The sequence below is a fragment of the Drosophila suzukii genome, assembly GCF_043229965.1.
Source record: "Drosophila suzukii chromosome Y unlocalized genomic scaffold, CBGP_Dsuzu_IsoJpt1.0 scf_Y1, whole genome shotgun sequence".
NCBI lineage: Eukaryota > Metazoa > Arthropoda > Insecta > Diptera > Drosophilidae > Drosophila > Drosophila suzukii.
The window spans coordinates 1,354,598-1,381,237 of NW_027255895.1; the positions used below are offsets into that span (position 1 = coordinate 1,354,598).

Genomic DNA, 26,640 nt, shown 5'->3' on the forward strand with positions numbered 1-26,640 from the left:
CCGTTAATTGCGAGCACTGAGAAAAAAAACATGAACCAAGAATTTAAATAAAGAATATTTTCTTACATATCTGAACACAAAATTTGCCGCTGCCATGTTGTTCTTTTTCCCTTTGACTACTTTGATTTCTGAGTTGATTTCCGAGCTGACTACACTGAGAGAAAGGGGTTGACCCAACTTTAGGAAACCTGTTGCTCGTTAATTAAATAAAAATATTTCTCAGTTATTAAAAATACTACGCACTGCCACACCCTCTTTCCAAAGGAACTTCGGGAAATATTTTTTTTTAAAAGGAAAATTTATTCCTCTTCTTCTATCACTGCCGGCTGTATTGAGCCAACTCGCGCCCGACTACACTGGGAAAACAAAATAAAGTAGAAACTCGAGTTACAAATGAATCAATAAAAATACCCCAATAAATATTTCTCGCCTGATTTTAATGCAACTCGTAGGGAAAAAAATCCAATCGAGCTGGCCACGCATAAATATGAATATTTCCAGACAAATTCCTAGATTTTAGACAAATTCCTAGAGCCAGGCCCAAATGCGCGTTACCGCTGACGCTTTTCACTCTGCTACAGACACCGAATAAACTGTTTCTCTCACTCCGTACCCCGGTGGCTGTCACTCTACATCTCACGCCAGCCAACCGATTTTCGTCTTAGACCTTTTTGTCCCATATCTTTACAAATATTTTCGGTAAAGAGACCCTGGCGGGACTGAGTATATCCCAGCCTACGACACTTCTTTACAGGCTCTTCCACGTTAATTCTTCGGTGCAATAAGTAGGTTATGTTAGATTAGGGCGGCTGTCGGACTGTAATCAGACACACTTACACCTCTATGGGTCCATTGTTATAGCGCATGATCTCGTTCTTTTCCTACTCTAGGGTCCCATAACTTATATGTTTCAACCTACGTTTAGCTGATCAGCAGGTCTTCCACCCGAAAGATTTAATTAAAGCACTTACGTTTTTCAGATTAATCCCCTATATATATATATATCATCGGTCGATGAAGGTGTTTCCTAAGTCTTTCATTCTGAGTCTGCATAGGGCTGGGCAGAGGCAGAGAAGGTGTTCTACCGTTTCTTCTTCTTCTTCATCCCAGAAGTTATTTTTTGGGGCTTTTAGAATGCCGGCATGTGTGCCAGCATGCAACACTCTGTGCGGCTGAATTTAAGTAATTCCGAGGTTTTTTTGTTGTTTATCACAGGCCTGGCTAATTCGTCCGCTATGCAGTTGCCTGCAATAAGTATTGCAGGTTATAAATTGAGTGCACTATATTTTTTTCAAGACTCAGTTGTCGGGCTCCAGGTCGACCCTGAAGAGTGATTGCGGCTCTTTTTTCCTGTTTATAATGTTACTGACGTTCTTTGCAAAAAACCCTTTTTATACCCGTTACTCGTAGAGTAAGATCTCGGAAACTATGGGATCTCGGAAACTATGGGAGCTAGGCTATTGAGATTTGGCATGCAGATTCCTGAGCCCACAAACCGCCCAAAACTGTGGCTCCTACAGTTTTGATGCTAGAATAAAAATTTTAACTGAAATGTAATGTTCTCAACAATACCTATCGATTGACCCAAAAAAAGTTTGCAACGCCCACCCTAACGCCCATAAACCGCCCACAAACTTCAAAAAATCGTAAGTATGAACGTGGATATCTCGGAAACTATTAAATATAGAGAATTATAATTTCAGATTTAGATTCCGTAGCCTTATACGCAGCGCAAGTTTGTTACGCGATAATGCCACGCCCACTCTAACGCCCACAAACCGCGAAAACCTGTGACGCCCACAATTTTTATGCTAGATAAAAAATTTTAACTGAAATGTTTTGGTCTCGTCAATACCTATCGATTGGTCCACGCCCACTCTAACGCCCATAACGCTTAAATCTGTATACCGCCGGTATCTCGCTTTGCTACTTGCATATCTCTATTTAGCTGAGTATCGGGTATCTGATAGTCGAGGTACTCGACTATAGCGTTCTTCCTTGTTTTCCATAGGAGCATCGATAACTTCCTTGGCGGCTACGTCGGGCTCGATTCCTTTTAGTACCAATTGCAGGCCTTGGCTTCTTTTTAGTTGATACGTGTAGTAGCTTTTCCTAGCTTCCTCCAGGTATTTGGATAATGCTCGGAAATGTGCTTGGTTTCATGGATATCCCCTTTTGTGACTCGAACAACATGAAAGTTTCCGTCCCCGGTCAGCGCAACCATTTTGTTGACCAAGGCGTTCGAGATTTTCTCCCTAACGTAAATTGGTTGGGGCTTAGGTTTCGGTTGGGTCTCCACCCTTTTTTCTGGCGATCTCGCTATTACACTGTTTTTTTTAACGGGTCAGCTCCCGTGTTGGCCCAGTCAGGTAGACTGGACAAAGGCGTGTTGAAGCCGTCGGCAACAGCCGGCGCCGCCAGGCCTTTGTTTGCCGGCGTGCCTGGTTGGCCCAACCCCTAGGCTAGCGCCAGGGTGTTGTGCCCCTTCAGGAAGCTTAGATCTTTAGCCGCAGTATCCTGCTGTTCTTCGATCGGACTTTACTATTTTTATAAATTATCACTGTGGACGGCAGTACACGTAGTGGTGAAGCGCGCAAGATAGCGTGCGAAGACAACTACTATATATAGCCGCAGAATCGAAAATCTGCAATTATGGTCCGATCATAACGAGTGATACACCAATCGAAAGGTATCGCACTAACTAAGCTGATTTCATACCAAAACTTTCAAAATATAGATTTGTTTGAGAAAAAAGCGGTGAAAGTGTAAAAAAAAAAATTTAGAAAATTGGACCTGCTGGATACGGTGGGTATTCTTACTGAGATTACGCGTCATTTGTTCAAATCCGATGTTCCGTTCAAAAGTAATTCAAAAAACAAGAATTTCTTCTTCTTCCCAAATTAAAAATGTTTGTCCCTCTGTTTGTGGGTTTGTATGCATCCCATCTTAGTTTTAGGGTTTTGGAAACCCTATGGGTGTATAAAGTAGCTTGAAATAGAAAACGTTTGTTTTACGACTTTTGGAAAAACCCGCTAGTTTAGCGGAAAATCAAAAATAAAAGCCAGATTTAAAATGCTTATAGTAGCTAAACTACTAATGCTACAGAAATGTGCTATATATCTCTGAAAATATAATTTAATTTGCTAAATACTCTTTATATAGTAAAATTGTATGAATATAATAGATTTAGAGGTACGATAAAAAGTTATTTTTTAAAACCACTTTTTGACTATTTTCTCAAAATTGAGTCAAACGATTTCATTTTAAATTTTATATCTTGTAGCCCTTGAGATTCCTCAACTTTTGATGTGTAACACTTTTTACCCTAAAAATTACCGTTTGGAAGATATTAAGCGTTAAAAAGTGCAACTGGTTTCAGCTCCGTATACGTAATATTTCATACTTATTGGAATAAACAAGAAAAAAACCATTTTTATGAACAATATTCTTATTAGATTTTTTCAAACGGTAAATCTGTTATGGTTTTAAAGTCCTTTACTTGCATGAAGCTAATCGAAATAGGAAACTTGATCTATTTGTTCTACCACTTTGGAAAAATCCCGCTAGTTCAGCGGGAAATGTAAGAAACGACAGATTTCTCTTCGAATCTGAAACTGTACAACCCTTTAGGTTCCAAACTTGTGCTATTAAAATAGGTAATTGAAGCGATAAAACTTGTTATTAAAAAGTTTAATATTCATATTATATGTTTCATTCTTGTTAAAATGTGACTGTAAACAACCCATACCTTATTAGAATAAAGTTAAACCGAAGTGGAACATAAAAGTGTGTGTTTGGTTTTTCAATAGCCAAGCCATATGGGGACGACTCCTAGTCATGGTATTGAGGTACTTAAACTCTTGTGCAAAAAAAACTTCTGATATCAAACAAAAACACCTCTTAACGAGTTAAAAAGTAGTGGCGAAAGCGCTCTTAACAAAAATTTCTGATATCAACAATTGTGACGAAAAATGATATTACATTCGATAAAATAAATAAACTTTATTAAATTTATGTATTCGGCACGCTACAGCAGAAAATTTACGTGTAGGTAAATAAATATTTACTGTTGCGGGCCGAAATCATAAATTTAATATAGTTTATTTATTTTATCGAATGTAATATCATTTTTCGTCACAATTGTTGATATCAGACATTTTTGTTAAGAGCGCTTTCGCCACTACTTTTTACCTCGTTAAGAGGTGTTTTTGTTTGATCAGAAATATTGAAAAACATGAAGAAATTAGAATGTTTTTTTTAGGAAATGCTAATTTTTTTTTTTTTAATTGTTTATTGATTTAAGTACAAATAAATATATATATTCTTTTACGATGGTTTTAACTATTTCTATTCTTAATTAAAACTTCTAGCAGGTTTAAAAAAATTGAAAAAAAAACATGTTTTGGTACAAATGGAGTACCTAAACCTCCATACCCTTTCGACAAGTAAGTGCTTAAAAGCCGCATTTAAAAACCCATAAATGGTGCTTTTATGTTATGGTTAGTTCGCAGATCCCTTTACATCCAGAAATGGGAGTGGGATGAGAACCAAAACGGGCTCACATGTGGGTTAATTATGAATGAGCCCTCGCCGACCACGTTAGGGTCTTTTGTCGCATTATCAACATTCTTTTCAAATGGCCTTTGTGTGTTTTTGGCTTTCAGCCGCTTTAATGGGTTAAGAGTGTCGCCCCAAATGACCCAAGTACTACTTACCTCCAGATACATGATGGCTCAGCCGATGAGCGTGATCATCAGGAAGATGGGGATGGCCACCTTGAAGACCTTGACGCGACGATGCCGGAAGAGATAGCCGGCGAGTACAAAGGTGCCACAGGCACAGCCAATCGAAATGGTCAACAGGGATATTCTAAAATACAAGAAGATGCTTAGCTTTTATGTTACTAAACAAGTACCAGTGGTAGAAAGTGGTTATGTCCTCCCTCCCCTTATTCTTGTTTGGGATGCTGGATTGCAGAAATGTCTTTTGTGTGGTTTGATATACCTGATGAATTCATAAATTGTGTTTGAATATTGTCTAATGCTTTACTACAAGCTAAATTAAAACCAATCTAAGCTGTAAAGTACTTAAAAGTAAAATATACTAAATGCAATTATTTGTAAAATAAGTAGCCTCTTTAGGCAGTTAAAGCTGTAAGATCTATTTAAATAAAATCTCATATGTATATGTCACTGTTTCTTAAAAGTTCCAGTATAGTTCATTCTATTTGAATTCGTTGCTAGGACCTGTTTATGGGTAAGTATGGGTAAGTATCTTCCCTAATAAATTCTGTATGGATAAAAAACTGTTAGATGGAATTTGGAAAATATTATTATAAAAACCTCTTTAAAAAAACCAACTGCACAGCACTCCATCTTTATTTACTAACTGAAAGGAAACCCTCTCTAGCACTGTTGGCTACTTTTCCTTGCCATAAACCTTGTAAGGGTGGTATTACCTCTCCCATCACTGGCAAACAATCACGGATACGGATACCAACCTGAATGGCCAGTGGTAGTTGGCCAGACATGGCTCCGGACCCGTGCACGTGTCACAGCCGGGGGCGCAGGGAAAACACTTGAAGACCTCCGTGTGTTAATTGCTTATATTGTCCTGCTGCTCCTGCCAGGCAATCTCCATGATGGTGCCGTTGAATCCGTTCGGATGCCGCAGCGAGTAGAATCCCGCCCGGCACATGCACTGGTAGCATCCCCGGGCCCAGCTGCTGATCCCAGTCAGCGTGGTCAGCAGTTTTCCGCCGCTTATTGTCGGGGTGTCCGCACTCGGCTGGCGTTAGTCACACTGGCAGGGGGAAAGCAAAAGAACTTGGCTTAAATAGTTGCAAATCAATTGCATTTGCAACATGCACTCAGAAAAATAAAAATTAATCTTAGGTGAACTCCTTAGCAAGGGCGAACTTAAACGTAAAAACTATTTGGAATTTGAAGATGTTTAACACTAACATAATTTATTTTTATCACTTTTTTACATTGAACATTAACAATTTGGAAAACTAATATTTAAGAAAATAAATTTTTTGCTTTACTCAGAGCTTTAGAAACGCAATTAAAACTCAGCCAGGATCTTTTATTGCTATCTGTAGTTTCTTGAAGTTGGTCGTTATGAATTTGCCTCTCTGACTCAATATCATTGACTATTTCTAAAGGTGGCACTTCCTCAGCAACCGGATTATCTACAGATTTACTATTCCCTTGACTCGTTTTATGTCGATTGTCGACATTGTTCCTTTTCCTGAAGGCTCATTTTGCGCCAAATAGGGAAGGCCTCAACGGTTAGTCTTCCGGGGTTGGATCTTCTGAATTTTCCTAAAAAATTCTTGTATGCCATACTGCTTTGACGGCTAATGGTGTGGCGACTTTCCACAGCAGGGGCAGTCGGTGAGTTATTTAGCTTTTTGGGTGAATTTTCAGGGGACACCACCCCGTGAACTTCGGCATTGAGACGTTTGACGGGTTTACGGAGCTGTTTGGTTGGATTCTTCTGCGTTTTTACATCAGACAGTTCACCATTTTCGTTATTCATTGCCTCTTCTGATTATTTCACTTGATCTTCTGTTTGTATATTTGTTGGCTGAATTTAATATTTCTGTTAGAAAGTGCCACGACAAGGCTAAAGTAACTGAGTCTTTGTTCTGCAATTTTTCAAAAACTGTACAACTAATGTGGGATGCGGTACTGGAGAGACAAGGTCCACTAGAAGCGGTCTCGCCTACTGATTTAATATCTTTCCCTTTCTGTACTCGATATTCCTAAGTAACACTCGATATTCCTAAGTTGTATTCGACACCCAGTTGCAACGTGAGTAAAAAAGGGAACGCACCGCCATACTCACTCGCTGCCAGAATCTCGCAAAGTACAGTTCATTAGCACACGGATATTTTTGTAAAACCTAAGTTAATCAGTCGAATGTGAATAAATATCATCATACTATTTAAGTCAGCGTCATCTTTTCTAAAAGAGGACCCTGCAATATTTGGGGCTCAACCGGGATATAGCCTACTATTCGACAGAACATTCACCTTGGCAAAAACACGTGGAGTGCGTAAGCAGAGAGCTGGTGAATTTGAGCAAATCGGCTAGATATCTTCAAATCGTCATAAGCAATTTGGCTGGAGTGTGACAAAGAAGGCTGGCGTAGAAAGCAGACACAGTTGGTGGCTTTTGCAAAGGCAAGAACTTGGAGAACTAGCGGACAAAGTGCTGGAAGGATTAGGAGGCAGCGGATCGTGGCTGGAGATCTAGGAGAAGCAGCAGACACGGGCTGGAAGCAGTGGAGATACAGCGAGCAAGACATTGGATCTGGTGTGGTCATCGGAGCGTGCGTGCAGGATTGTGCAAGCGGAAGGCTGGTGCACAGATCTTGGCAGCAGACGAAAGCATCCAGAAAGTTCCAGTTGAGTTTGGAAGTCTTCATAGTATGTGTGACGCTACAAAAGCGGGAAGCGTGGCAAAGAAATACGACGACGACCAAAAGCGACATCATTGAGCGAGTGGCTGAACTTTTGGAGGAGTGTTGCCGGAAAGTTAATTCAAGTCGTTTCCAAAGTAGTGGGGTAACATTGAAATCAAGCAGTTCCAGAGACAGGGTGGTTAATCTATTTACAATTTGCTTTTGATACTAAATTTAAGAAAATATTGTTTAATCTTAATAATCTACAGGACAAAGTTGTAAAATGGAGAGAAACGAGGTCTTGGCACTGCGAGTTGAAGAGTTGCGTCGGAAGTTGTCGAAGTTGCAATTGGGTACGACTGGATTGAAAGCGGAATTGCAAGAGAGGTTGTTGACCTACTACGGTCTAAACAACGATGGTGAGTCAGAAACGGAGGATAATGCTGAAGATGGTCTATCAGTAACGTCCGCAGAAACCACTATAATTCGGCCAAACGCAGCAGGTTGGCATCAAGGACTAGGAAATGAAAGGCAGGGTAGATCATGGTTCACGTTGAAAGATGTAGAGGGCAGTGTTTCGCAGTTTTCTGGGTCGAGTTCCCCAGATATAAACCAATGGATAGGAGAGTTGGAAGATTGTGCAGCTACAGTTGAGTGGAACCCTTTACAGTTGTTTGTGTATGCAAAACAGTTGCTTAGTGGAGCAGCAAAGATGTTTGTGCGTAGCCAGAGGAATAATAAAGACTGGGCAAGTTTGAAATCAGCTTTGTTGGAGGAGTTCGGAATCAAGTTATCCTCAGCAGAAATTCATCGCAGGTTGGGAAAACGACAGCAGCATAAGGGTGAATCCTTGCACGAGTTCCTTTATGCACTTATGGAAATTGCAAAGCCCATTTGTTTGGAGGAAGAAAGTTTGATCGAGTATTTCGTTGCGGGTATCCCAGATGCTAGATCAAATAAAGCAATGCTATACCAGGCCAGAAACCTCAAGGATCTTAAGTTACAAATTGACGCGTATCAAAAATCACGTGGATCATCCAAACCAGTTAACAAGTATGGTTCACAGGGTAGCAAGGCTGTGCACGACACAAAACACCGAGCAGCGCAGTGCAAAGCAGAAGTACAGGTTAAGACAGAGAGAGCAACCAATGTCGTCCAGGACGATAAAGTCGTTTCACAACCATCGCGTGAGTCCTTTTCTTCGAGCTTGGAATTGAAATCTGTGATTTGCAGGAATTCAGAATTCAAAGGACTTGTGGACACAGGTGCTGAACTGTGTTTGATGCGTAGGCGTGTGTTCTTGAAGCTAGGTGTAGGAGTAGGCAGTCTGATGGGTCGTCAGAGAGTTTTAACAGGTATCGGTGAAAGTCAGGTGCTAAAATTCGGAAGCTTCGTTACAAAGGTCGTTATCGATGGAATCGACATGTCGGTCGGATTTCATGTCATACCAGATGACGATATGAAGTTTGACGCAATCTTAGGCACAACAATCTTAAACAGCATAGACATGATGGTAACCAAGTCTGGCACTATATTTTCGCCAAGAGTTCAAAGTGTTCAGCAAAGACCAACGACAGGATCAGACGATAGCCAGGCAGGGCAAAGACTTGTATGCAGTTAATTAGTGAATTCGAAAGTCTGTGCATGATCAGCACGGAAGACTCTAAGCCAGTCTCAGCAGTAGATTTAGAGCACTTGAGTCAGGAAGTAGCTTCTGAAGTGAAGTCATTGATCGAAAGTTACAAGCCAAAAAGAAATCTCACTTCACCAGTCGAGATGTAGATCTTATTGATGGACGAGTTGCCTGTTTTCCAACATCCGAGACGATTAGCTTATTGCGATCAGAAAATTGTCGATGACCAGGTTCAAGAATGGCTAGAGGAAGGGATAATCAAACCTAGTACATCCGAGTTTGCTGCGCCAGTGGTGCTTGTAGATAAGAAGAACGGGAAGAAGCGCTTGTGTTGCGATTATAGAAAGTTAAATGAAAAGATCGTCCGAGAACTTCCCAACAGCTCAAATGGACTGTGTGATCGAAAAGCTACAGGGTGGACAAGTTTTTACAACTCTAGATTTGACTAATGGTTTCTTTCATGTGCCTGATTCGCCAGAATCCCAAAAGTACACATCGTTCGTAACTCAGAGTGGTCAGTATTAGTTCCTGTTTGTACCCTTCGGTATAACAAACTCTCCAGCAGTGTTTACCAGGTTTGTCATGGCAGTTATGCGTGATTCGATTAAGGCGGTTGTATACATGGACGATGTGATCATTTCGAGCAAGAGTATCGATGAGGGCGTGCAGAAGTTGAAGCGAGTTTTGGAAGTGGCACAAGGAAATGGCTTGCGCATAAATTGGACTAAATGTCAGGTGTTTAAGCGCAAAGTTAAGTTCTTAGGCTATGTCGTTGAAAACCATCAAGCCAGGTAATGAGAAAACTCAAGCAGTTGCTGATTTTCCGATTCCGCGCGACAAGAAAGGAGTCCAAAGGTTCTTAGGATTGACATCCAAGTTCGGATTTTGAGCCGTTTTGCTTCAACGAGATCCCTTTTATAACTTGTGGCATCCAGTTTTTTACATGAGCCGTAAAACCAAGCCATGTGAGGAAAAGTATCATTCCTATGAACTGGAAGTACTTGCAGTTATTGGAGCCTTGGTAAAGTGGCGGGTGTACGTTCTAGGGAAGAAGTTTAAAATTATTACGGAATGTAACGCCTTTGCCATGACCATGAAGAAAAAAGAGATTCCGCTCAGAGTGTCTAGATGGGCGATGTATCTACAAGATTTCGCCTACGAAATAGAGCACAGGTCAGGTTCTAACATGAGACATGTCGATGCGTTGAGTAGGGTGTCATGTTATACGTTGACTGACAGTTTGTTTCATCGTTTGCGGGAAGCACAGCTTCTAGATGATTGGACAAAGGTGCTCAAAAGTGTCGTTGAGACCAAAGGCTATAAAGACTTCTACATAGTGAACGAAGTTCTGTTCAAGGATCCTAATAAAGAGTTGCTAGTAGTTCCTTCACTCATAGAAATCATCCAGAACAGTCACAAGCAAGGACACTTCTCATCCAAGATAACTCAGGATTTGATTGAGAAGTCGTACTAAATTCCGAAGCTAAAAGATAAAGTAGCGCGAGTGGTCGATAGCTGCGTAGAGTGCATCCTTGTGAATGCGAAGGCTGGTAGGCAAGAAGGGTTCCTTACACCAACAGACAAAGGAGACAAGCCGCTCGTCACATACCATGTAGATAATGTTGGTCCGATGGAGTTAACCAAAAAACGATATAATCACATCTTCGTGATTGTAGATGCTTTTTCCAGTACAGGGATTGATGAAGTGGTGACTTGTTTGGAGCGCCAGGCTGTTTGTTTTGGAAATCCGTATAGGATAGTGTCAGATCGTGGAGCTGCATTCACATCCCCCCTGTTCAAGGAGTACTGCGATAGGGAGAAGATCCAACATTTGCTGATAGCAAAAGGCGTACCAAGGGGAAACGGACAGTAGAACGCATGCATAAAATAGTTGTTCCGATGGTCTTAAAACTAAGCCTTGAAAGCCCAGGGTGCTGGTATAAGCATGTAGGTAAGGTACAGCAGATCATAAACAACACTGAGCCAAGGAGTACCAAAGTTTCACCATTCAAACTGCTAACAGGATTAGATATGCGTATCTCAGGAGATGTCCAGCTCAAGTCGTTGATACAGGATTGTTTGATTTCAGAGTTAGATGATGAACGCCACAAACTAAGGAAGGAAGCAAGGGAGAACATTCAGAGTATCCAAGCGGAGAACAAGAAAGTTTTTGATTCAAAAAGAAAGGTCGAAAAGAAGTTCCAGTTAAACGATTTGGTAGCCATTAAACGCACCCAGTATGGTACTGGTTTGAAATTGAAAGGAAAGTACCTATTGCCGTATAAAGTAGTTAAAGTAGCAAACCATGGAAGATACGAAGTTGAAAGGGTAGGAAAAGGGGATGGGCCGTAGAAGACATCAACCGTCGCAGAGTACATGAAGGCATTCGGGACGAATCCTGCTTCAGGAGGGCCGATTATGGGATGCGGTACTGGAGATACAAGGTCCACTAGAAGCGGTCTCGCCTACTGATCTAATATCTTTCCCTTTCTGTACTCGGTATTCCTATGTAACACTCGATATTCCTAAGTTGTATTCGATACCCAGTTGCAACGTGAGTAAAAAAGGGAACGCACCGCCATACTCACTCGCTGCCAGAATCTCGCAAAGTACAGTTCATTAGCACACGTATATTTTTGTAAAACCTAAGTTAATCAGTCGAATGTGAATAAAGCATATCATCATACTATTTAAGTCTGCGTCATCTTTTCTAAAAGATGACCCTGCAGAAATATTTACCTTGAATTACAAAATGTGTGCTACGTTCTTTACTGAATCTGAGTGAATAAACTAGACAAAACTAAAGGCACGGGTAACTCTGACTAAAGCCTGCTTCGCATTTGTAACTTTGAACCAATAAAATATATTACAATTTTATTCTTATAAAAATATATTTATATCTGAGTACCCATGATGAAATTAAAAAATACTATTTAAGGTATAAACACTTATATATTATGCATATTTTCTTGGACCCTTTATGGAGCTTCTATGTACTCACCACCATGGAGGTGCGATGACACTTGTGGGAGCTGTGGAACGCCTGCAGATCGTTGATGGTGCCCTCATCAATGAGCCCCATCCTGCCGCCCAAAAACGGGGATCTCCGAGCCGTGAGGCGATGTTGTTGCTGCAGCTGTTGAATTTTCTGGCGGCGACATTCGAATTGATAAGGCTCCGCCTCGCACTGGTTGTTGAAATCCGATGTTCCGTTCAAAAGTAATTCAAAAAACAAGATTTTCTTCTTCTTCCCAAAATGAAAATGTTTGTCCCTTTGTTTGTGGGCTTGTAAGCATCCCATCTTAGTTTTAGGGTTTTGGAAACCATATGGGTGTATAAAGTAGCTTGAAATAGAAAACGTTTGTTCTACGACTTTTGTAAAAACCCGCTAGTTTAGCGAAAAATCAAAAATAAAACCCAGATTTAAAATGCTTATAGTAGCTAAACTACTAATGCTACAGAAACGTAGCATACTCTTATGCAGTAAAATTGTATGAATATAATAGATTTAGAGTTACGATAAAAAGTTATTTTTTAAAACCACTTTTTGACTGTTTTCTCAAAATTGAGTCGAACGATTTCTTTTTAAATTTTATATCTTGTGGCCCTTGAGAATCCCCCACTTTTGATGTATAACACTTTTAAATTGCCGTTTGGAAGATATTAAGCGGTAAAAAGTGCAACTGGTTTCAGCTCCGTATACGTAATATTTCATACTTATTGGAATAAACAAGAAAAAAAAACAATTTAATGAAAAATATTCTTATTAGATTTTTTCAAACGGAAAATCTGTTATGTTTTTAAAGTCCTTTACTTGCATGAAGCTAATCGAAATAGGAAACTTGATCTATTTGTTCTACCACTTTGGAAAAACCCGATAGTTCAGCGGGAAATGTAAGAAACGACAGATTTCTCTTCGAATCTGAAACTGTACAACCCTTTAGATTCCAAACTTGTGCTATTAAAATAGGTAATTGAAGCGATAAAACTTTTTATTAAAAAGTTTAATATTCATATTATATGTTTCATTCTTGTTAAAATGTGACTGTAAACAACCCATACCTTATTAGAATAAAGTTAAGCCGAAGTGGAACATGAAAGTGTGTGTTTGGTTTTTCAATAGCCAAGCCATATGGGGACGACTCCTAGTCATGGTATTGAGGTACTTAAACTCTTGTGCAAAAAAAACTTCTGATATCAAACAAAAACACCTCTTAACGAGGTAAAAAGTAGTGGCGAAAGCGCTCTTAACAAAAATTTCTGATATCAACAATTGTGACGAAAAATGATATTACATTCGATAAAATAAATAAACTATATTAAATTTATGTATTCGGCACGCTACAGCAGAAAATTTACGTGTAGGTAAATAAATATTTACTGTTGCGGGCCGAAATCATAAATTTAATATAGTTTATTTATTTTATAGAATGTAATTTAATTTTTGGTCACAATTGTTGATATCAGAAATTTTTGTTAAGAGCGCTTTCGCCACTACTTTTTACCTCGTTAAGAGGTGTTATTGTTTGATCAGAAATATTGAAAAAAATGAAGAAATTAGAATGTTTTTTTTAAGAAATGCAAATTGGTTTTATATAATTGTTTATTGATTTAAGTTAAAATATAAATATATATATTCTTTTACGACGGTTTTAACTATTTCTATTCTTAATTTAAACTTCTTCCTCGCCGACCACGGTAGGGCCTTTTGTCGCATTATCAACATTGTTTTCAAATGGCCTTTGTGTGTTTTTGACTTTCAGCCGCTTTAATAAGTTAACAGTGTCGCCCCAAATGACCCAAGTACTACTTACCTCCAGATACATGATGGCGCAGCCGATGAGCGTGATCATGAGGAAGATGGGGATGGCCACCTTGAAGACCTTGACGCGACGATGCCGGAAGAAATAGCCGGCGAGTACAAAGGTGCCACAGGCACAGCCAATCGAAATGGTCAACAGGGATATTCTAAGATACAGGAAAGATGCTTAGCTTTTATGTTACTAAACAAGTACCAGTAGTGGAAAGTGCTTATGTCCTTGTTTGGGGTGCTGGATTGCAGAAATGTCTTTTGTGTGGTTTTAAATACCTGATGAATTCATAAATTGTGTTTGAATATTGTCTAATGCTTTACTATAAGCTAAATTAAAGCCAATCTAAGCTGTAAAGTATTTCAAAGTAAAATATGCTAAATGCAATTATTTGTAAAATAAGTAGCCTCTTTAGGCAGTTAAAGCTGTAAGATCTCTTTAAATAAAATCTCATATGTATATGGCACTGTTTCTTAAAAGTTCCAGTATAGTTCATTCTATATGAATTCGTTTCTAGGAGTTGGTTATGGGTAAGTATGGGTAAGTATCTTCCCTAATAAATTCTGTATGGATAAAAAACTGCCAGAAAATATTATTATAAAAACCTCTTTAAAAAACCAACTGCACAGCATTCCATCTTTATTAACTAACTGAAAGGAAACCCTCTCTAGCTTTGTTGGCTACTTTTCCTTGCCATAAACCTTGTAAGGGTTGTATCACCTCTCCCATCACTGGCAAACAATCACGGATACGGATACCAACCTGAATGGCCAGTGGAAGTTGGCCAGACATTGCTCCGGACCCGTGCACGTGTCACAGCCGGGGGCGCAGGGCAAACACTTGAAGACCTCCGTGTAGTAATTGCTTATATTGTCCTGCTGCTCCTGCCAGGCAATCTCCATAATGGTGCCGTTGAATCCGCCCGGATGCCGCAGCGAGTAGAATCCCGCCCGGCACAGGCACTGGTAGGATCCCCGGGCCCAGCTGCTGATCCCAGTCAGCGTGGTCAGCAGTTTTCCGCCGCTTATTGTCGGGGTCTCCGCACTCGGCTGGCGGTAGTCACACTGCCAGGGGGAAAGCAAAAGCACTTGGCTTAAATAGTTGCAAATCAATTGCAGTTGCAACATGCACTCAGAAAAATAAAAATTAATCTTAGGTGAACTCCTTAGCAAGGGCAAACTTAAACGTAAAAACTATTTGGAACTTGAAGATGTTTTAACACTAACATAATTTATTTTTATCACTTTTTTACATTGAACATTAACAATTTGGAAAACTAATAATTAAGAAAATAAATTTTTTGCTTTACTCAGAGCTTTAGAAACGCAATTAAAACTCAGCCAGTATCTTTTATTGCTATCTGTAGTTTCTTGAAGTTGGTCGTTATGAATTTGCCTCTCTGACTCAATATCATTGACTATTTCTAAAGGTGGCACATCCTCAGCAACCGGATTATCTACAGATTCCCTTGACTCGTTTTATGTCGATCAGTGCTGTCCGCTCGAAATTGTTCCTTTTCCTGAAGGCTCATTTTGCGCCAAATAGAGGAGGCCTCAACGGTTAGTTTTCCGGGGTTGGATCTCCTGAATTTTCCTAAGAAATTCTTGTATGCCATACTGCTTCGACGGCTAATGGTGTGGCGACTTTCCACAGCAGGGGCTGTCGGTGAGTTACCTACCTTTTTGGGTGAATTTTCAGGGGTCACCACCCCGCGAACTTCAGCATTGAGACGTTTGACGGGTTTACGGAGCTGTTTGGTTGGATTCTTCTGCGTTTTTACATCAGACAGTTCACCATTTTCATTATTCATTGCCACTTCTGATTAATTCACTTGATCTTCTGTTTGTATATTTGTTGGCTGAATTTAATATTTCAGTTAGAAAGTGCCACGACAAGGCTAAAGTAACTGAGTCTTTGCTCTGCAATTTTTCAAAAACTGTACAACAAATATTTACCTTGAATTACAAAATGTGTCCTGCGTTCTTTACTGAATCTGAGTGAATAAACTAGACTAAACTAAAGGCACGGGTAACTCGGACTAAAGCCTGCTTCGTATTTGTAACTTTGAACCAATAAAATATATTACAATATTATTCTTATAAAAATATATTTATATCTGAGTACCCATGATGAAATTATAAAATACTATTTAAGGTATAACCACTTATATTTATGCACTAAATAAAAAGTATCTTAGGCATATTTACTTGGACCCTTTATGGAGCTTCTATGTACTCACCACCATGGAGGTGCGATGACACTTGTGGGAGCTGTGGAACGCCTGCAGATCATTGATGGGCCTCATCCTGCCGCCCAAAAACGGGGATCTCCGAGCCGTGAGACGATGTTGTTGCTGCAGCTTCTGCATTTTCTGGCGGCGACTCCCGAATTGATAGGGCTCCGCCTCGCACTGGTTGACCCGCAGCGTGGACACGTCGATGTCGGTGCTGATGAAACCCCTTAGCCCGTGGCGCCCAATCGGCGGGATTGCGATGCTGTAGGACACCAGCCAGCGGCTGAGGGAGCACGAGAAGTAGGGGAAGGTCCACCAGCCCTTGTAACAGTTGTTGGGCGGACTGGGGGCGAATTTTGGGGAACGCAGCGTGGGTGTCGAGGTCGATATAGTGTTGTCACAATTCTAAGCGATGTTTTGCCAAATCTTTTTTAACATACATCTTATCATGAACTCTAATCCGATGGTTAACCTTGATTAAGCAATATACCTATCTACTAAATTCAGTAATAAATTTAAAGAAAACATAACTATATCGTTGAGAAAAAATCTTATACGACCAAAGTTTGGCTTGGCGTTATTGCACTATAAAAAGTGCGATTACACCCGTAGGCGAAACCAGGCGTTATTGCATGTTACCATCTTTCGAGCATAAGTACAATTTTTACATTAAATTAGTATATTAGCCTTGGTTAGAAATATAAACGATTTGTGTGGACTGTATGTAGTTTTATTCTTGACGGTTTCGAAGCCTATTTGATACTGATCTGAATTTCACAAAAAGACGCCGACGTAGCAGCGTTGCCAGAAACGAAAAATGGTATATATATATGTATATCGATATTATATTACATAGGATAGAGATGGCATTATGCGCCTAGTGATGAGAGGTTATTAAAGACTGCAACCGTTCAGGAACATCCCGGCCCGCCCTGAAACACAGTTTCTGAACTGGGCAAAACGGCAATCTTCGTGATTGGTCTGGTCATCTCTCCTGTTGATGTCTTCAGCTTGACTGCTCGAACGAGGTTGTCCTTCCCTGGATAGGTTTCCATAACCTGTGCGATGTGCCACGATGCTGGTGCCGTATTGGACTCCTTAACGAGAACTACATCACCGATCGAGAGGTTGGGTGTTGAAGTGGTCCATTTTGGACGTTGTTGCAGAGTAGTCAGATACTCCTGGTGCCATTTCTTCCAGAATCCTTGAAGCATAGCCTGGATGCTTTGCCAATATCCTAATCGACCCACAGGGATGTGGCTTAAGTCAGGATCTGGCACTGTTGTTAACGGTCGCCCAATTAAGAAGTGGGCGGGTGATAAGTAGTTGTCTTCGGTATCCGATGTGTAGCATAAGGGGCGTGAATTTATCACTGCGCCGATTTGAGCAAGCAAGGTGCGCATTTGCTCGAAGGTGAGCGTTGAGTTGCCGGTGACTCGGCGCAGATGCAGTTTGACGCAGCGAACTGCCGACTCCCATTTCCCTCCCCAATGAGGAGCTCTGGGGGGAATGAGTACCCACTGAATTCCGTCATCTGCTAGAGTGGATGTGACGATGTCCTTATGTCGTTGTGATGCAAGCAATCCAATAAAGTTTGTTCCGTTGTCGCTGTAGATCTTGCTACACTTGCCACGTAGGGATATAAAGCGGCGCAAGACAGCCAAGAATGTTTCTGTTGTCAGGTCTGTGACAAGTTCCAGGTGTATGGCCGAGGTGACCATGCAGACGAACAAGCAAATGTAGCCCTTGCTGATACGTGGCTTCCGAACTTTGGCATCCTTCAGAAAGATTGGACCTGCATAGTCGCAACCAGTATTGACAAATGGAAGGGCTTGAGTGACACGCACGCTGGGTAAATCAGCCATTTGTTGTTGGGCGGTGTGGTGGCGTTGACGAAAGCAACATAAGCAGTCGTGTGCTATTCTGCGAATAAGATTACGTGCTCCAAGTATCCAGAATCTCTGACGAACGATTACAAACAAGGAAGAAACGCCAGGGTGAAGATTTACTCGGTGCTCGTGTTCCAGAATCAGCTTCGAGATTCGGTGCGTTTTTGGTAGCAAAACTGGGTGTTTTGCCTCTCGTGACAACTGCGATTGGTGCAGTCTTCCGCCTACCCTCAGCAAATCGTTTTCGTCGATCATTGGTGCAAGTTTGACCAGCTGCGATCGGTTCCTTAGGGGTTTCTTGGCAAGGAGCAATTGGTAGTCCTCGTGGAAACAATGCTGCGCGTGTTTTATACAGATGATCCTAGCTGCCTTAATCTCTCCAAACGTAAGAGCTCTTGACGCCCTATCGCATGACGGGTTTTGTGTGCGTTGAATGAATCGCTTCACATAGGCGACAATGTGAACGAGCTTGAGCCAAGAAGAAACTCGTGCGATCAGCTCATCGAGTGGATGAACCTGAGTTGCAACAGCCACTGTAGCCAAACAGTTGGACTTGACTTCTCCTTGAATGCGTTTGTCTGAAAGAGACAAACCAAAACGTGAATCGTTCAACTTTACCAGGTATTGATCCTGGTCCCGTAGCCACAAAGGTCCATTCCACCACAAATGGAAGTCGATGAGGTCAGCAGCCATCAGACCTCTGGAAGCGCAGTCAGCTGGGTTTGATTTGGAGTCTACGTGCCGCCAGGCCTTCCTAGGGATAGTGTCAAGTATTTCCGAGGTTCTGTTTGCAACTAAAGTCTTTAGTTGGGCTGGTGCATAAGATAACCAGGACAGCACTATTGATGAGTCGGACCAGGCAAAAACAGTTATGTTCTTGTGGCGCTATCCAGAAGAGATCGACCGAATGAGTTGGCTTAGAAGAAGCGCTGCGCAAAGCTCCAGGCGTGGCAAGGATTGTTGTTTCAGTGGCGCCACCCTTGTCTTCGCAGCCACAAGGGACACCGAGATGGATCCGTCGTCATTTGTAACTCTGCTGTACACCACAGCAGCATACGCCTTGGTTGAGGCATCCGAAAATCCGTGAAGTTCGATATTGTCTGCGTCGTTGGCAACGAAGCGTGGTAGTTGGAATTTTTGTAGAGTGTCTAGATCTTCTCTACACTTCAGCCAGTTGTCCGCTAGTTTAGTTGGAAGCGGGTCATCCCAATCCAAGTTTAAGAGCCAGAGTTTTTGGAAGATAATCTTAAATTGGATGACAATTGGTGCTAAGAGTCCGAGAGGATCAAATATCCTGGAAACGTCGGACAAGACTTGTCTCTTTGTGCAGTCAGGATTTGCTGCTAGACCAATGTTGTACGTTAGAATATCTTTTTCAGGATCCCAGTATAGTCCGAGAACCTTAACTGGCGACGATTGTGCGTTGGTATCATCCTTTTGTATAAATGAGGTATTTGATACCCATTTCCCGAGTTCCAAATTTGCGCACGACATCAGCTGAATCAACTCGTCTCGGTTTCGACGTAGTTCATCCTCATTGTTTGATCCAGTAAGAACATCATCTACATAAAAATCCTCCAGTAGGATTTTTGAAGCATTCGGGTATTCGTCTTGATGATCCACGGCGAGTTGTTCCAGCACTCGTACCGCCAGGAATGGTGCACATGACTTTCCGTAGGTTACAGTGCACAATTGGAAATGCTTGATCGGATCGGATGGATCCTCTCTCCAAACGATCTTCTGGTAGTTTCTGTGCTTTTCGTTTACCCATATTTGGCGGAACATTTTAACGATGTCCGCTGAGAATGCGAACTTGTACATTCGAAAGCGTAAGCACACAGCAAATAGATCGCGCTGGATACTGGGCCCTGTGAAAAGAGTGTCATTTAAGGCCTTACCGTTAGCGTCGCGAAAGGATCCATCAAAGACCACTCGCAGTTTTCGGCCTAGCACTGTGTGGTGGGGAAGAAAGAAGTGATTCCCAGTAGCGATTTCCTCTGGCGGCACCTCACGCATGTGCCCCAGGTTGATATACTCTCGCATAAAGTATACGTACTGTGTCCGCAGCTGCTCGTTTTGTTGTAGTCGTCGCTCCACCGATTTGAAACGTTTGAGAGCTCCATGTAGAGTTTCTCCGAATTCAGGACATTCCGTGTTGAATGGAAGTTCCACGATATACTTCCCGTTTTCATCGCGGCTGTGGGTGGCGAGAAAGTGCTTCTCGACCTGATCGTCTTCCGGTTCCAATTTTGTGTTGCTTTGAACGTTCTCCAGTTCCCAAAACTTCTGAAGCGTGTTGTCGATATCCATTGCTGTGGTTAGTGCAATAGCGTTGCTTGCGTTCGATGTGATGAGTGAAGTGATAACCCATCCGAATACCGAGGAAATAGCGATAGGATTACCCTTGTTGTCGTACATCTTTCGTCCTGTGAACACTGACCATACGTGTTCGCTTCCCAATAGTATATCTACTGGTGTGTTTGCGTTGAAATGTGTATCCGCCAGCTGCAGCTCCTTAAATACCTCGAGTGTCGATGCGTCGATATGTTGGCGCTCCAGAGATGAGGTGATTCTGCCTAGCACGTGGGCATAGACAACCAAACGATCATCAGATATGCGAGACTTGATTTGCAGCGTGCTGCATCCCCTTGTAGTGTCTGCTTTTACGGAAGAGATTCCCGTAACCAAAATGCGTGATGCCGACCGTGTCAATCCGAGAGCTTGGATGCAACGCTCAGATACATAAGCTAGCTCTGATCCTGTGTCCAATAGAAGACGGCATGTTACGTGGTCACCTTTTGCGTTTCTAACATACACCATTGCAGTTGGTAATATGCTTCGTTTGAATTCCGTTAGATGTGTAGATTTTGCAGTGCCTTGTGCACATACAACCTTTTGGGTGCCCGCTCCTTGGGCCACATGACTGAGTGTCACTGAGTTTGTGTTAGACGCGCTTAAGTTTTGCTCGTCCCCCTCCGCTATCTGGGCAAGATTCCCACTAGCCTGTGGATTCGGTTGGACGTGAAGAAGGGAGTGATGATTTCCTTTGCATTGCCTGCACTTGTATGTTGACTTGCACCTGTTGACCCCATGACCAGGTCGCAAGCAGTTGTAGCATAGTGATTTCTCCTTCACAAATGATCGCCTCTGCAGTCCAGACATATCCAGAAACTGCTGACAGCCATATAGAGTGTGTTCCGCAGAACTGCATTTGGTGCAGCCACTTCTTTCGACCGCAACCATCGATTGTGTGATCCGTTTTGGCTTTTCAGGATGTGTTGTTGTCTTGCTTCCAGTCGCAAGCTCCCTTTTGCTCAGCTCCAGTTCCTCGCAGCGAGAATCGAGAAACTTGAAGAATTCCTCTAGAGTGGGTGAATCTGTCTCCATGCTGCGCTCAATCCACCTGCGCCGTGTGTCAGCGTCAAGTTTCTCTAGGGCTAGATATATGATCCAACAGTCGCGTCCCGTCTGATTCACCGCATCCAATCCACGAACAATTTCGTTTGCTCCGTCCGAAACCTTCCGTAAAACTGATGCATCGATCTTTGTAGTTGTTGGCAGGCTCATAAACTGTTCCAAAAACGAGTTTACAATGTTCCGTGGACGACTGTATCTTTCCTTAAGACGTTCCCATGTAGTGTTGTAAGCCGTGTCCGTAATTGCCAAGTGTCGAACCAAGTTGGCAGCCTCATCAACGAGTAGTGTTTTTAAGTGATGGAACTTCTGGGTGTTGGACAAATGCTGTTTGTTATGAATTGTGCTTTCATATATGTCTTGAAAGGATGGCCACTCTGTGTAGTTGCCCGAGAACCGTTTGATTTGAATTTTAGGCAATTCGCTCAGATTTGAATTCGCCGTGAGTACCGAGTTCCGAGAATTCGCTAATGTGACGTCACCACCATCATGATCAGGCGTGTTCGGTGTGCTCTGACTTACTGCAAGTCGCTCAAATAGTTGTTGGTTTTGTTGCAGCAAGTTCAAGATTGCATCGTTGTGTGAATGTAGCCCGTTGCTGCCACTCGCACCGCTTGTAGATGTCCCCGGTTGTAGGTCATTACTCCTTTCCTTGAGAATAGCGCTTGCCCTTAGGTATTTTGCTTCGTAGACCGCATTGTCGATCTCCGGATCGACATAGCCTTCCACTTCCTCGTGAAGCGCAATGCAATCGCTAAACTGGTTGAACTCCTTCCAAACTTCGTTGAGAAGATCTATCCGTGTGACGATCTCTGTGTGTGTAGCAATCTCCGTGTGTTCAGCCCATGCCAAGACACGTGTGATGTTGGCCTTTAGTCTGGCACGGCTCTTCACTAATGATTTTAATTGTTCCATTGCAAACAATTACCAATTGAGAATCAAAGCACTTCAAAACTGTCCAAGAATCCGGAACGATGGACCAGCAATATGGTTAGAAATATAAACGATTTGTGTGGACTGTATGTAGTTTTATTCTTGACGGTTTCGAAGCCTATTTGATACTGATCTGAATTTCACAAAAAGACTTCGACGTAGCAGCGTTGCCAGAAACGAAAAATGGTATATATATATGTATATCGATATTATATTACATAGGATAGAGATGGCATTATGCGCCTAATGATGAGAGGTTATTAAAGACTGCAACCGTTCAGGAACAAGCCTGGTGCCTAAAAAGTATGCAGAAAGATTTTAAAATACTACAGTATTGAATTTTTACTTGAATAAAAGAATATTATTGTACTAATCAAAAACTCACATAAAATTTATAATTTACGTTTTTCAAAAAGGATTTCACTTTGTAACTCCAATATAACATTCCGGCAACACTGATTTTTGGCACATACCAGGGATAGCTGCCTGCGGGCTTCTTGCCAATCTGCAGCCCGTCCTCGTCGTAACGCTGCGTTTCCGACTGGGCCCCCTTGACCCACCACACGTACGACTGCACCGCTCCATTCGTCAGATTCAGGGCCAAAATGCGGGCCCCGGTTACAAAGTCATCGGTGAGCAGTCCCTCGGCGAGGGCATCCGATAATCCTTCAAATGAAAAGAGCAGTGCATTAGCATTCTGGGTCGCATGGGCAAAATGTGTTTCAATAATTGGTGGCGGAAATTAAATGAAAGTACGCACAAAGTAATTAAAAACTGTATTTCGCACGAAAACGAATTGGTCGTGTCACTTCACTGCTCGTAATTGCTGATTACAGTGCACAAATTTCCCAACTTTAATTATTTATGGCGCGAAGGTTGTGCCTTTCATTTTCGGCCTGCCGTCAATTCGATTTTCCAATGGGAAATGCATTTCTATTGTTGTATTCTCAGTGACTTACATAAATATTTTTGCAATTTCCAACATTATTATGCTCAATCCTTGTCGAGCGGTTATTGCCACAGAGTGCTACTCAGCTCTTAAAATCGATGAAAGAAAACATGAAGTACTAAAGTCTTGAAATAATATTGAAATATGGAGTATTATTTCAGATTAAATTTTTTAATGAAATTCATTAAATGTAATCATTTTAAATTTACTTCCTGTAATGCCCACATTTTTTCAAAACATATAATAAATATTCCCTTCAACGATTGCCTTTGATTTGTTAACTAAAAAACGAACTTTTAATTAAATAAATTCTGAAATGTGGACAATTTCATTTGTGTGGGTGGGATATGCGTGCACATGAATTATGCATGTGCAATTAAACGTGTTAATCACGTTAGGAAGGCTTTTCCATTGTTATCCCGCTGCATTGCACTTTCTGGAAACTTAAAGCGCTTAACTCGAAACATCTGTTATTGATATTGCGGCCTTGAAACAGTCATTAAAAGCCGCCGCTGTTGGTGCAGTTGCTCTTTCGGCCTTGGCAAAAGTGTCAGCCCAACAACAATGATTAATATGCGCGGCAGGACATCAGAGGCCTTCTCTCTTCCTCGACCTCCCCTCTCGCTCTAACCCCTCCGAGGGTGGGAGTGTGTGGGCGGTGACTGTCAAAAGCTAATATTTTTGCAACACTCGCCCGCCCTTCGCTTTCAGTGCTGACAGGATTTAGGAAACTGTAGGTTAAAAAGTAGCAAACATCTGAATTGATTTCCCATACATGGCATTATTCCTAATTTTTCATAATATTTGAGTTCTGAGCTAAAATCTCTTTAAAACGAGTTTTTTAAAACAAATATTGTTAAAAAATGTTTAATTCTTAGAATAATAGACTAAACAGTATTAATATTGGCCTCAAAAATGTACCTCCCGTAGAAAACAATCAAGAACATTATTCTTGAATTGAGAACATTGTTCTTGAATCGACAACATAAGTTCTTAAGTTCTTAAGTGTGAGTACATTTTGGTATCAATATAAGAACGAAATGGTTAGAAGAGAAAAGGTTAATTGAGTTTATTTAACATCTTTTTTATAAGTATACACTAAGGATTGAACTAATAGTTTATTTGTATATAAAATGTACCTAAATACCGCCAATTTAACTTGATTCAAACAAAAAAAAAATATTTCAACTTAAAAATGTCGTTCTATTTTTAAGAACATTTTCAACTCAGATGAGAACGTCAGAATTTTCTGTGTATGCACTTAAATCCATTTATCCCTTAAATAACATTTGACACATATTTGTTCCCATTACTTATCCCGTTTAGTCCAATATTTTTCAAATAAGCTTCGATACTATTAAAATAACAAAAAACGAAACGACAAAAAATACTTCATTTTCTTTCAGTATAAAAGTATACAATTAGGTATACCTATCCAAACTTCAATTGAGTTAATAAATATTTAACAATTTTAAGATACATGTTTTTGTTTTGGGGAAAGTAAAGCTAGCTTATCAGGGAAAAAAGCTGAAACTGAATCCCTGATGTTTGACTTTCAGTAAGGAAAAAAAGGGAGAGGAAGCGAAAGCGAAACGAGAATTGTTTACAAAGTAAACTTATTTAAATTCGATTACCGCAACTTCCGTGGTACTTTCTTTATTTTTATGTTTTAGTATGTACAGGGTTTGCTTATTTTCCCTTTCCTGTTTGTTTTTGTTGCTGCTACTATAGAAGGTACGCGCAACATCTCGGAAAGTTTTTCTCTTCTTTATCCGGGAGAAAGTAACGCAAGCCGTGTACGTGCATTTTTTTAGTTGTCAAACTTTTTTGATTTTGTGGGGTTGGAGTAAAATTGAAACAAAGGATCTGCGATATGGCAGTATACGTACATACGCGGGTGAAATGTTGATGCTTACTTTCCCCATCCGATTAAAAAACACGATACCCGTTACTCAGCTAAATAGAAATAAGCAAGTAGTAAAGCGAGATTAAAATGCGCCACCTACCAGCGGTATACAGATTTAAGCGTTAGAGTGGGCGTGGCAAATTTTTTTTTTTGGACCAATCGATAGGTATAAATTTCAGTTAAAATTCACAGGTTTTCGCGGTTTGTGGGCGTTAGAGTGGGCGTGGCATATTCGCGTAACCAACTTGCGCTGCGTATAAGGCTACGGAATCTAAATCTGAAACCCCAATTCTCTATCTTTGATAGTTTCCGAGATATCCACGTTCATACTTACGATTTTTTGAAGTTTATGGGCGTTAGGGTGGGCGTGGCAAACTTTTTTTGGGTCAATCGATAGGTATTGATGAGAACATTACATTTCAGTTAAAATTTTTATTCTAGCATCAAAACTGTAGGAGCCACAGTTTTGGGCGGTTTGTGGGCGTGGCACTCTACTGAAACCAACTTGCGCTGCGTAAGAAGCTCAGGAATCTGCACGCCAAATCTCAATAGCCTAGCTCCCATAGTTTCCGAGATCTCAGCGTTCATCCGGACAGACAGACGGACAGACGGACAGACGGACATGGCTAGATCGACTCGGCTAGTGATCCTGTTCCAGAATACATATACTTTATGGGGTCGGAAACGCTTCCTTCTGCCTGTTACATACTTTCCGACGAATCTAGTATACCCTTTTATATACCCTTTTATTATAAAAATACTAGCATAATTTATCCAGTACTCAAAGTCTTTGATATCGCGCTTGATACAATAGCAATGCAATCAATTTAGGGTGTAAGTAGAACTTAAAAAGGAACTTTGAAGAGGAAAGTGTAGGGTAAGGTTACGAACTCGTCAAATCTCATAAGTGACTTCACGGCAAAAACGCAAATAATTGTAGTAGATTTCTTTTATCGTGCCAACAATGTATTTACAATAATATTAATAAGTGTTCGCGTAAGTGGTTCGTGAGATAATTTTGAATCAAAAGGTGAAGTAAAAATTATAAAACCGATTAATGTGTTTAAGCAGTGCTAGAGTAAAGATTGGTGGAAAACCAAGTCAGATTAATATATACAAGTATAAATAAGATCTGTAGCAATGGTTGGAAGTGACACAATTATATTTCGAACAGTTCCTAAGAGGGTATGGTGACAAAATTTTGTAGGGTATGAGATTTAACTTTTTTTTGGTATTTTTTTTGGTATTACAGTCGATTACTAAAAAACAAATTATTTGTCGTAGATTTTTCTGAACTAGAAATTGATCAACTTCATTTTATCAATTTAAACCCAGAACTCAATTTGTACTCCATTATAAACATTTTAACCTTTTCTTAAAGAAAAAACAAATAATTTTTACATTTGCATGGAGTTTTAGTGTGTATTTATCAGTTCGTCACCTTACCCTGCATCTTGTAAAA

General features: G+C 40.9%; 1 protein-coding gene across 1 annotated transcript; it reads right to left on the reverse strand.

Annotated features, from left to right (window-relative positions):
• Positions 1–11,134: 11,134 nt before the first annotated feature.
• On the reverse strand, positions 11,135–26,631 carry LOC139353943 (probable G-protein coupled receptor CG31760). Its single transcript, XM_070998145.1, has 7 exons — positions 26,625–26,631; positions 22,793–22,989; positions 16,094–16,492; positions 14,617–14,918; positions 13,858–14,011; positions 12,045–12,230; positions 11,135–11,155 (listed from the first exon to the last, which is right to left on the reverse strand). Exons 1-7 carry the CDS (start codon positions 26,629–26,631, stop codon positions 11,135–11,137), a joined length of 1,266 nt encoding a protein of 421 aa, XP_070854246.1.
• Positions 26,632–26,640: the final 9 nt, after the last annotated feature.